We start from the raw sequence: 12,207 nt of genomic DNA, 5'->3' as shown, positions 1-12,207 counted from the left end.
ATGTAACTTTTGGATTGCTTTTTTTGGGAAGGTGAACCAAAAAAATAACAATTCTGGCATTACTTTTTTATACTTTTACGGCGTTCATCATGCAAGATAAACAACAAAATATTTGCACTGTCTGGGTTGCAGTGATATCTATTATCTGTTGTTGTTGTTTTGGTTTTTTTTTAACCCCTTAGTGACCACCCTATCATGTTTTTACGTCCGTTGCAGGACGTGTATGGAGGGAGATCATGCTGTCTCCCTCCATGCATCGCGAGTGTCAGCTGTTTCTTACAGCCGACACCCGCAGGCAGCAGCCCCGACAAGCCACGTGGCCGATATGGGCTGTTAACAATTTGAATGCTGCTGTCAAATCTGTGAGCGGCATTTAAATCCCCAGAACTATGTTCGGGGGTCCCATGTGGCCAACCCACGATGAGATCGGGAGAGCCATGCTGCTGTCATGGCAGCCGGGGCCCTTCTATGAGGCCCCAGGGCTATCATGGCAGAATGCCTATCAAGCCATCCCCGTGGCATGACTTGATAGTCTGCCTGTCAGATTGCAGTATAATGTAATGCTATGGCATTACATCATACTGCAGGAGCGATCAAAGCATAGCATGTTATGGTCCCCTCTAGGGAGTAAAAGAAAATGTAAAAGTAAGAACAATAAAGTTTTAAGAATTATTTGAAAAAAAAAAAAACCTTTTTGCCATATTTACAATAAAAAAATCTAAATAATATAACAAAAATACATACTTTGTATCGCTGCGTCCATAAAAGACCAATCTATCAAAGTATTGCATTATTTACAGTGCATGGTGAACGTCGTCCGGAAAATAAATAAATAAATAACGCCAGAAATGCACTTTTTTTGGTCACCCTGTTGCCAAGAAAAAAATCTAATAAAAAGCGATCAAAAAGTCATAGGTATTCGAAGTAGCAACGGAAACTACAGGCCGTACCGCACAAAATGAGCCCTTGCACAACTACGTCGACAGAAAAATAAAAACGTTATTGTGCGTGGAAGATGGAGACAGAAAATAATTTGAAAAAAAAATATCTTAAATGAAAAAATAATATATACAAGTTTGGTTTTATAGTAATCATACTAACCCATAAAAAAAAGTTATTATGTCATTTTAGTTGCAGTTTGTGCACCGTAGAAATAAGACGCACAGAAATACGTCGGAATGTCGTTTTTTTTCCATTTCGCTCCACTTAAAATTTTTAAAACAATTTTCAGTACATATGGTATATTCAATGGCACCATTGAAAAACACAACTCGTCCCACAAAAAAAAAAAGACCTCATACAGCTACGCCGATGGATAAATAGAGGAGTTACGATATTTTTAAAGGGGTGGGGAAAAACCGAAAATGGAATAGAAGCAAAAAAAAAAAGCTTGATCACTAAGGGGTTAAAATGTGGGGAGTGTGTATTTTTTTTAGTGGTTTTCTTTTCTATTAATTAAACTCTATTGAACTTTTTTCTTACACTATTTTTTAGCCCTTGAAGGGCACTTGAGTATGTGATTGTTTGATCGCTAGGACAGTACACTACATTACTTATGTAGTGCATTCTGCTAAGCCATGGCACACATGGAGGCCTTTATCAGGCAAGAAGCTGAAACCTAGAAGCATCTAGCTGACTTTTTCTGGCAAGGGTCCTTTTACTTGTGTCAGGCACAAGAGCGCCCAAGAGTTGTCCCAGTGATAATTGTTCTTATGCTTTTACACATGATGATTGCTCAATTAATGGAGGCTGAGCGGGCTGGATTTTGCTCCGGCCAGCCACACGCCTCAATTCACAGTTAGGCCACCTGTCCACGGGTGTTGCGGTATCCCACGGCGGAGATGCCGCCGCCCGGGAGCAGGAGCCGGCAGACGAATCTCCGCCGGCCCAGATAGGCTGACTGCGGAGAATCACAATGATTCTCCGCTCGTGGACACGGGGCCGGCGCTTTCCATAGCAACACTATGCAAAGCTTCAGAGGGCGTGATTCGCCGGCGATTTACCACCGCTGAAATCACATCCATGGACAGGCACCCTTATTAACCGGTTGTGGTTCATAGATGGACAACTGCCTGTTTACACAGGACAATCGTTGTTTGATTTTTGTGTCTGCTGAAACTGAACAAATTATCGTTTGTCATATAGTCGCTGGTAGCATTTGCATGGATATCGTTCAGATTCCCCCGATCATTTTTATTTTCATGCTTCCAGGAATTTTAGATCTTATTATGGGTATTTTTGTGTTGCAGATTCCGAAAATGCCATCCATTTAGTTCTAGGAGCTCTAGTCTGAGATATTCCTGATGTCATTATCTGTTATTTACTTTATTTTCCCACCCACATTTGCTTACTATTAGTACACATGGTATGTATCGCCACCACTGCACATCAAACTTGGGTTGATGAAACAATGTGTAAAGACATTGAAGAGAAATGGAATGTGCTTCAGCTACAAATGTAGAACATTTCCTGCAATGAGCTTGGAGAAGCTAAAAGTGTGTAAATTCGATGGACCACAAATCCGGGAACTCATGAAAGACCAGCATTCCCAAGATTCAGTGGACAACGCTGAGGCGCGTACGTGGTCGTTGTGTTGTATGGTTCGAAAGCATTTCCTTGGGAGCTATAAGGCCGCTAACTCCGGTGAACTTGTGAAGAATACACTCACTTCTGTTCCTGAACACATAAGCAACAGATTGCAGAACCGCAGTCATTCTGGATTGATGTCAAGATTGTCTTGCTGATGTAAGTGATGAACAGTGTGAACGATTTCACCAGGAAATAAGGACCATAGAAGAACAGGACTGTGGATGATGGGATACACATATGATGGCCAACTACTGGTAAAACATCCAGTGCAAATGTCCAGGAACGTCTCATCGCCGGAAGTCACAGAAATGTAGTTTCATTGTTGAGTTGTAAAATAAAAAGGATAGGCATGGTCTCTTTATTAAGGCACTCTCTTCAGCTTCCATCCTAATCTGCTTGAGAAGCATTCTGCAGATTTATAAACCAGTTATTGGTTGGCAGTTCGAAAAGCTGTTTAAAGGGATCTTTAAGTGAAATGTTATCTTTACGGTAATATCTTTTGATCGCCGTTTCCTGTGTTTATGATGTTTTACAGGTCAGCGTCTGTCTGATCTCTATCATTTCATACTCCTCACCAGTGAAGTCTTGAGATTTTGCAACAACTTTTTTTTTTTCTTCTCTCATTTGTTCCCGTAACAGGAGATGACAAAAGTAGAATAGATCCTCAAACTTGCACTTCGCGTGTCATTGAACAGAAACCTAATTTATACTTCCAGTGGCATTTTGATAAAAGACAGACTATGATGCAGTTGAGGAATGTAGAACTGGGCTCGCTGTCTTCAGTACTTTTATTTCTGTGCTTTTAAAGTTACCTCCGGGGGCTTCTGTGAGAGGAAAATGTTCTGCTCAACAGAGGAAAACGTTCGCCGGCCTGCTGACCCACATTCTCTCCGTACTGCATGTTTATCTCACCAGCATGTGTTTTTCAAAGAGTTTTAGGCGGTCTTTGTTCAAACAGGATTTTTTTTGTTTGGTTACAGGACACCATTTACTGGGATCACTGACTTCTCTTCAACAAAGAACAAAATCATTCAGCTTTGCTTGGACTTGACAACCACCGTTCAACAGGTCAATTAGATCTTTTTATGATCTAGAATTAGATTGAATTTATCTCTTGAAATCTAATCACACTTTCACCCATGTAGTGAAGAATGAAGTTCGTTTCAGGGTACTTTTATATTCCGTGCCTGACAGTCGTCCCAACGACTGCTGTTCCTGTGCTTTGACGCAGGAGCGATAGTCAGTGAATGTAGGCAGAGTGTGCTGGAGATCTCTACTGTCCCGCCGCCTCCATTCGCTGTGAACAGGCAGTCATTCATAGATGAAGCAAGAAGTTGCTTCATTTCAATGAGCTGCGACAAAGCTATTAGCAACTAATGAGCAATTTCTCACTCAGTACCTTGCCGGGTCTCGCTCTTACACTGGCCAACTATTGGTCAAAATTGCTCAATTGAGAGATTTTTCAGCCAATCGTTGGTTTCTGTATCCTTATGCAGTTCCGTGCACCAGAGTACTATAAACCTATTCGGAACATATCAGGGCAAATTTATATTAAAAAAAAAAAATGTTTAAAAGAAAAACTGTATTTGTTTTGCTCATAGCAACTAATCGCAGTGCAGTTTTCATTTTACCAGAGCAGTTTGAGAAATGAAAGCTGACCTCTGGTTGGTATTGGCTGCTAGTTTTTATTTTAGATAGTTTTCGTAAATGAGGCCATATGTATGACATCTGTATATGTATGGATTCTGTCAAAATTCAACCAGATTTGCTTACTAGATCACTGACAATTTTGCAGACTAACTTTAAAATTCATGAATAATTGTCACCCATTTGCTTAGCAAGTCTCTAGAATACTTGTGTAAAGCTTGGTTTAGACACAACGATTATCGCTCAAAATATGTCTTTTGAGCGATAATCGTTGTGTGCATTTACAGGGCAAGGTGATCGCTCAAACGTTGAGCGATCACTTTGCGCTCCGAGTGGGGTATGCAGAAGACCACGCTGGTCCTCTGCATTCAGCGGTTCTCTGCTCGGAGCGCTCAGCTATTATACAGCTGAGTGCTCCGAGTGGGTTATGCAGAACACAGCTGGGCCGCTATGTTCTTCATACCCTGGCTTTTCACGGAGCGCTTGGCTGGTATACAGCTGTGCGCTCCGTACGGGGTATGCAGAACACAGCTGGACCGCTGTGTTCTTCATACCCCGGCTGTGTTCACGGAGCGGGATACAGCTAAAAAAATAGTATCAGCTGTATCCCGCTGTGAACTCCTGATAAGGCTGATCGTTCTCTTTTAGCATACTGAAAGAGAACGATCAGCGACTGGTTAACGAAAACTGCACAATGTTAGTGCAGTTAGACACAATGATTATCGCTCAAAAGACTGCTTTGAGAATTTTGTGAGCGAGAATTGTTGTCTAAATCAGCCTTATACGGCTGATTGCAAAAGTGATTGATGCTGAAATATAGCAAAATACAAATACACAGAGATTGTGTATGTCTTCTATAGCTGAATCTACTGCGTTATTACTCAATATCCAAGATAATATCTTCTTTATACCTGCCAATATATGGGATTGTGGGTGACAATCTAGATGGTTTACAGTATCCGACTCACCCATTGGCGGCACAAACTAGTGTCTCTCATTAGATTGCCAGCTTCATTCTGTTTGCAGTTGTTATGTAGCAAGTGAGCTGGATCTAAGGAAACCTGACTGTTTACCTATACAATCAAACATTGAACTACTAGCTGGACGGTAGTCAGAGCTGTTGGTTTCACTTGTAACTAACCTGCTAAAGGCCCCACACACACTACACAACAGTCGTCTGACTCTCGTATGTGTATGGGGGCTTGTCGGCTTTTTCCCGAAAAACAATGTTGGAGGTAAAAACTTCTAGGCACGTTGAATTTCTAATCCCAATCCTTTGCTGATCATCTGGAGGTAAACTGGCGCTAGACCAGCCTGGCTGCCTCTTTCTTCACTCTTCCCATGAAAACCGCAGGAATGATCAGTGGAGCCAAACGTTCATGTGGTTTTTGGAGTTGGGAGACATAGCTGGTGGCAGCTATTGAAGCTGTATGGACAAACTAATACTGTCTGTCTGTGTGACATTGCCAGTTGTGATTGTGTTGTTTTTCTAGTGATGTTCTATGGACGCATGCTACACCGCTCAGTTGTCAACCCTATTTGTTAGTTGAAAATAAACCAGCGGCATCATCTAGCTTGTGAATGCAAGAACTATGAAACAAAGGCCCTTTTAACCTTGTAGCCCTACATTTAAAGGGAAAGGAGCAGTGTTTCTAGATACTAGGGATTTTATAGACCTAACAGGTGAAGCAGAGATCATGTATGCTCAGGTTTTGACCTCCTGCTTACATAGACTCATTCAAAACTAGGTTCATGCAGCCAAAAGGGGCTAGTACACAATGCCGAAAATGAAAGAACTGCCTGGCGGCGAACACCCTTAGCCCTTTTCTGCTGTTATAGCAGAGAGGCTGGCAATATACAGTAACAGAACCCCGACGGACGTCTTCCAACATCGGAGCTGTACAGCCTTAAATCATAATGTCTTTAGACATCAGATAGTGGATTGGAAAGGGTTAAAAGGGGTTATCTGGTCATTTAAAATTTTCCCCGGCGTCATCCTGACGGCATACCTGGAGGTTGCACCTTGACCTTGTAGGGACAGGAAACAAGAGACTTCAAAAGGCGCCTCCCATTCTCCAGTGCTTTCTGTCCCTACAGGGACATGCAAGAGGAGCTCCCTCCAGGGAGCCACAAGGATGACAGCCGGGATTGACGGTCCACAGGGCTGCTTCCCCTCTCACCTTCCATCCAGGAAAACAGGCTGACAGCGGGGCTGACGGTCCACAGGGCTGCTTCCCCTCTCACCTCCCTTCTGGAGAGTCAGCGCGGTCCGGGAGTACGGCGGGCCACAGGTCTGACCGTCCGGGGGATCACTACCGCAGCGCATCGGAGCGGCGGAACCAGAGGTCCCTGAGTCCCCTCCTGCCTTTTTCACGGGCTTCCGTGCAGCGTTTTCAGCCGGGGAGAGCGGCGGGCCATAGGCTCAGGAGCCTCTCTCCATCAGGCATGGCGGCGCAGCTGCGCGCAACATCGGGGGGTGGAGCCAGTGACGTCAGACGCCGTCACCAGACCCGGAAACAGCGGGAGATTTAAAAATGGAACCCCCCAGCAAGCTTTCCACTGACAGGACACCTTCAGTGAAGGATTATCCTGGCGTACCGATTCAGTCTGCGGCTATCTGGCGTCATGACTACCAAGGAATCAGAAGTGGAAGCCCTGCAAACCGTGAGTGTGACTTATTGCAGGGGTGATATGCTCAGGAGTATAGCGATGTATGGGGGTCTTTTCCCTTATGTGCATGCATGTATCTTGCAGGACAGGGAATCCACGCGGTCTAAACAGGACCCTAAGAAAAGACACAGAAAATGCGCCCTGTGTCTTAAAAAATTGGACGAGGCGTATAAAAAGCCGCTATGCCCTGATTGATATCCCCAAGATCCTTACGGACGAACAGTCTGCATTCAGGGAAGACATAAGATCCCTGGTTAGGGAGGAGGTCCGGGCATCGATCTCCAGTCTCCCCCCAGCCCAGCGGGAATGAAGGGCCGCCAAGAGGTCTAGCCACATACCACTAACCAGCTCAGAATCTGAGCAATCTCTGGGCGATCTTTCAGACTGTGAACTATTCGACCGTCCCCCTGACGCTAAGGATGAGAATAAAAAATACTACTTCTCATCAGGGGATCTGGACGACCTAATCAAAGCAGTCAGGGAGACTATGAAGGTCGAGGATGTGGTCGAGCCAAGGTCCGTGCAGGACGACATGTTCGGGGGGGCTCAGACCAAGGAACCGCACAGTCTTTCCAGTAAATGATACCCTTAAAAAGGTGATCGCGGATGAATGGGCCTGCGCGGACAAGTACCTCTACCTACCCCGCGAGTATAAGGAGACGCTCCGTTTTGCAGAGGAAGATGTGAGCGTCTATGAGGATGTTCCCAAAGTGGACGCACAGGTGGCCAGAATGGCCAAAAAGACAGCCCTCCCGTTTGAAGATTCCTCTCACCTCAAGGACCCTATGCATAACAGGGTAGACGCCTTGGTGAAACGGGCCTGGCAAACAACGCTGGAGTCCAACATTGCAGCGACTTCGGTGGCAAGGTCAATGTTCCTCTGGCTAGGCGAGCTGGATGACCAGATCAAAGAGAGGGCCCCTAGAGAGGCATTACAGGAGTGCATACCCCTGCTGAGATCGGCAACAGGTTTCCTGGCAGACGCATCTGCCGAATCTATGAGGCTGGCGGCCAGGAGCGCCGCATTGTCCAACATGGCCAGGAGGGCAGTCTGGCTGAAAACGTGGAAGACAGATACAGCATCCAAAGGAAGGCTGTGTAACATTCCTTTTCATGGCCAACACATCTTTGGTGCAGACTTGGAGGAGATCCTTAAGAAGGCTACTGATAAAACCCACAGCTTTCCGGACCAGGCGAGGACCGGACTTCCCCACAGACTACAGCCATCCTTCAGGCCATACCGGGGCAAAGGAAAGCTGGGGTGCTGGTTCTACCCCAAAGGAGGCAGGGGTAAGATAGAAACAACCCCTACCCCCATAGAGGAGTACCAGGTGGGGGGTAGGCTACAAAAATTTTCCCAGGAATGGCAGGAGATCACAGATAACCCGTGGGTCCTGCAGCTCATATCCCAGGGGTACAGAATAGAATTCTTCACCCGGCCCCCTAATAACTTCAGAGTCACCCCCACGCAATCCCCTGCTCTGCAGGATATTTTTAAAATCGAAATTTCCAAGCTGCTACAAATGGGGGCGGTAGTCCGGGTTCCCGCGGTAGAGCAGGGCTTGGGATTCTACTCACCTCTCTTCCTGATCAAAAACCAAACGTCAGCTTCCGGATGATCCTTAATCTGAAGGGCCTGAACAAATTCATTTCCTATAAAAGGTTTAAAATGGAAACCGTCAGGTCAGCAGTAGCTTTAATCGAAAGAGGGGACTTTATGAGTACCGTCGATCTAAAGGACGCGTACTACCATGTCCCAATCCTGCCGGAACATCACAAATACCTGCCTTTTGCCATCAGGATAGGCAGCAGTGTACGCCATTTTCAATTCCAGTGCCTACCTTTCGGCATTTCAACGACACCCAGAATATTCTCCAAAATAGTGGCAGAGATGGTGGCGCATCTCCATGTAGCGGGCATAAACATCAACCCCTACCTGGACGATTTCCTAGTAATAGCACCCTCGCCAAAGATCCTCAAAGAGAATACCAGCCGAGTCATCTCCCTATTTCAGAGACTGGGGTGGAGAGTTAACTTCCCTAAATCTAGTCTTTCCCCCGAGACACGCAAGACCTTCCCGGGGGTGCGGATAGACTCGGTGTCGCAAGCCTTATCCTTGCCTCCACCCAGACAGGAAAGCCTTAGACTGGCAGCACAGAGATGCGGCCAGACGAAACAAGTAACAATTAGGGACGCAATGAGGCTCCTGGGCCTCATGACCTCTTGTATCGGTATTATTCCTTGGGCCCAGGCACACTCAAGAACGCTCCAGAGAGCCATCCTGGGCAACTGGGACAGGGCAACAACCTCCCTGGACATCAGGATGCCCATGTCATCATCGGTCTCACGGTCCCTCTGCTGGTGGCGGTCAACAGACAATCTAGAAGCAGAGTCCCCATGGGTGGCAGAGCCCTTCATGTCTGTAGTCACCGACGCAAGCCAGTCTGGCTGGGGAGCGCAAGTGGGGCAGCGGCTGCTCCAGGGCGAATGGGGTCCGGCGTTGCGTAGCCAGACCTCAAATTTCAGAGAACTTAGGGCCATCTGGGAGGCACTCCACAGCGCTCAGGATATCCTAAAGAAGAAACATGTTAAAATCTTCTCTGATAATATGACCGCCGTTTCACTTATTCGCCACCAGGGAGGCACCAGAAACTTCCACCTGCTAAAATTAACAGCCCGGATCTTCCGATGGGCCGAGACTATGGAACAGTCCCTGACGGCGGTCCACCTCAAAGGGTCCCAGAACCTGACAGCCGACTTTCTCAGTCGAAGATGCCTAGACCCCGAGGAATGGTCCCTGAATCAAGAGGAATTTCATCTTATTACAGACACCTGGGGCAATCCACAGGTCGACCTGTTCGCGAACAGCAAAAATTCAAAATGCCCCGTCTACTTTTCCCTAGATCCGAGGGACAGGGCCGAGGGGCTAGATGCCTTTTCTCAGAGTTAGGACTTCAGTCTGGCGTATACCCCTGATCCCGAGAGTTTTACAGATGGTCCAGCAAAGCAATATCACACTGATCCTAATCGCCCCATATTAGAAAAAAAGGGCATGGTTCCCAGTACTCCTAAGACTCAACATCACGGAGCCAATCCGCCTTCCAACCAGGAAGAACCTTCTAGCGCAGGGCCCATTGTTGTGCCCCAATTTAGAGAGACTGAACCTGGCAGTGTGGATATTGAAGAACAGACGCTACTAAGACCAGGTCTGTCCTCCATGGTTATCGCGACTCTACGTCAGTCTCGCAAACCTGTTACATCAGGTATTTATAACAAAATTTGGAAAAAGTTCGCCTCCTAGAGGGGGCTGGAAGTCTCCAATCTTGACACCTCGGTGGCGGAGATTTTGGACTTCTTCCAGGAGGGCCTAGATAAAAACTTAAGACCCGCGACCCTAAAAGTACAGGTATCCGCGCTCTCGGCCATCCTAGACCAACCGCTAGCAGATCATAGACTGATCCGCAGGTTCATGAAGGCGGCAGAGAGCATGAGGCCAGTCTGCCGTAGTATGGTCCCCCCATGGGACCTAAACCTAGTTCTCCAAAATCTCTGTAAAGAGCCCATCGATCAGATACCAGTTAGATACCTCACCTTAAAAACTGTATTTCTGGTGGCAATTACAACAGCGAGACGCGTAAGTGAGCTCCAGGCCCTATCTTGTAAAACGCCTTACCTACTAGTCCAGGACGATAAGGTTATACTAAAAACGGACCCCTTTTTTCTTGTAAAGGTAGCCTCGAAATTCCACAGACAGCAGGAAATTGTCCCCCCATCTTTCTGTCAGAATCCCAAAAATGATAGGGAAAGAGATTACCATAGCCTGGATGTAAGGAGGGCCATTCTATGCTACTTAGAGCAGACCTCATCCTTTAGAAAGGCTGACTGTCTTTTTGTTCAATTTCAGGGGCCGGGCAGAGGAAGAGCGGCTTCTAGGAGGTCCATTAGCCGCTGGATAAAAACCACCATCCAGCAGGCCTACTCTTCCTGCAAAAGACCTATCCCGGAAGGACTCAAGGCCCATTCAACCAGGGCAGTATCCTGCTCCTGGGCAGAGAGGGCTATGGCGACGCCGGACCAAATATGCAAGGCAGCCACATGGTCCAACCTGCACACGTTTGCCAAACATTACAGGTTAAATACGGACCTCTCCTCCGACCTCTCAATCGGAAGAAAGGTCCTGCAGGCAGTGATCCCTCCCTTAAAAAAATAATCTGGTATACTCCAGGTATGCCGTCAGGATGACGCCGGGGAAAAGGAGTGAATTTCTTACCGAAAATTCCTTTTTTCCGAGTCATCCTGACAGCACGTAATTCCCTCCCAAAACTCACTCGTATATATCTACGATTATGCGGGCACGAATTTGTAGCCCAGAGGCTCCTATGTCGGACATTCTTTTAAATGCGGAAAATTTGTGCATATTATCCTTGTTTAAGTTCGGGTAAGCTACCCTTTCTGGTTTATGTTTAAATGGAATTAACCATGTTATTTTTATTTCGCAACAAATAAATATCTTTTCTTGGTTAGCCACGACATGTCCATGTAAGTAATTTAGAAGACACTGGAGAATGGGAGACGGGAGGAGCCTTTTGAAGTCTCTTGTTTCCTGTCCCTACAAGGTCAAGGTGCAACCTCCAGGTATGCCGTCAGGATGACTCGGGAAAAAAGGAATTTTCGGTAAGAAATTCACTCTTTTCTTACTGGAACTCCGAGTCGGACAAGAGGTCACGTGGTATTGCGGCCTCCATTGTTGGCGATGTCATGGGCTATTTAAAATAATTAGGCAAGGCTCTCTTTGTGTTGCTGCATCAGCGTTCTGGTAAGAAATTTAAATCACCGGATAACCCCTTTCAATATTAATCTTAAACTTTAAATTTCCTCTCCTGATCACTGAACAAGCACTTACATTAACCCTTTGCAATCAAATTTTGGATTCAGGGTTTCCTAGGGGGGCTTTCTCTTTCTGTCATTATACAATGGCGCCATCTGCTGGCTAGAGCTAGTACTGCAGTATGGGACATGCTGGAGAGGCCCCCGACAACAGAGTGGCCAGTAATATACAGTAAGAATACCCTGTCAGACGTCTTCCGACATCGGAGCTGTACAGCCTTCAATCAGAATGTCTTTAGACGTCAGACAGTGGATTGGAAAGGGTTAATTTGAAGACTAACCAACCATACAGTCATGTTTCTAACAAATTGTATGTAACTTATGAACATAAATAATTTTATCTATAACCCTAGATTGTCATTATCAAAATCTAGAAAATACAATGCAGTCAGTCCACCTGAGCAGACTCTATTT

The 12,207-nt window shown here is 46.1% G+C and overlaps 1 protein-coding gene across 3 annotated transcripts in view; it reads left to right on the top strand.

The window, feature by feature from the left end:
- CNKSR3 (CNKSR family member 3) overlaps positions 1 to 12,207 on the top strand; it is a 225,828-nt gene that overhangs the window by 100,594 nt on the left and 113,027 nt on the right. For all 3 annotated transcript variants that reach the window (XM_066596055.1, XM_066596054.1, XM_066596056.1), the window contains one exon: positions 3,570 to 3,657. In XM_066596055.1, coding sequence (XP_066452152.1) covers positions 3,570 to 3,657 — 88 coding nt within the window. The remainder of the gene's footprint in view (positions 1 to 3,569; positions 3,658 to 12,207) is intronic.

This window comes from Eleutherodactylus coqui, chromosome 3 (genome assembly GCF_035609145.1).
Source record: "Eleutherodactylus coqui strain aEleCoq1 chromosome 3, aEleCoq1.hap1, whole genome shotgun sequence".
Lineage (NCBI taxonomy): Eukaryota > Metazoa > Chordata > Amphibia > Anura > Eleutherodactylidae > Eleutherodactylus > Eleutherodactylus coqui.
Note: the sequence above shows the minus strand (reverse complement) of the source record. Positions and strands in the feature narration are given on the sequence as shown.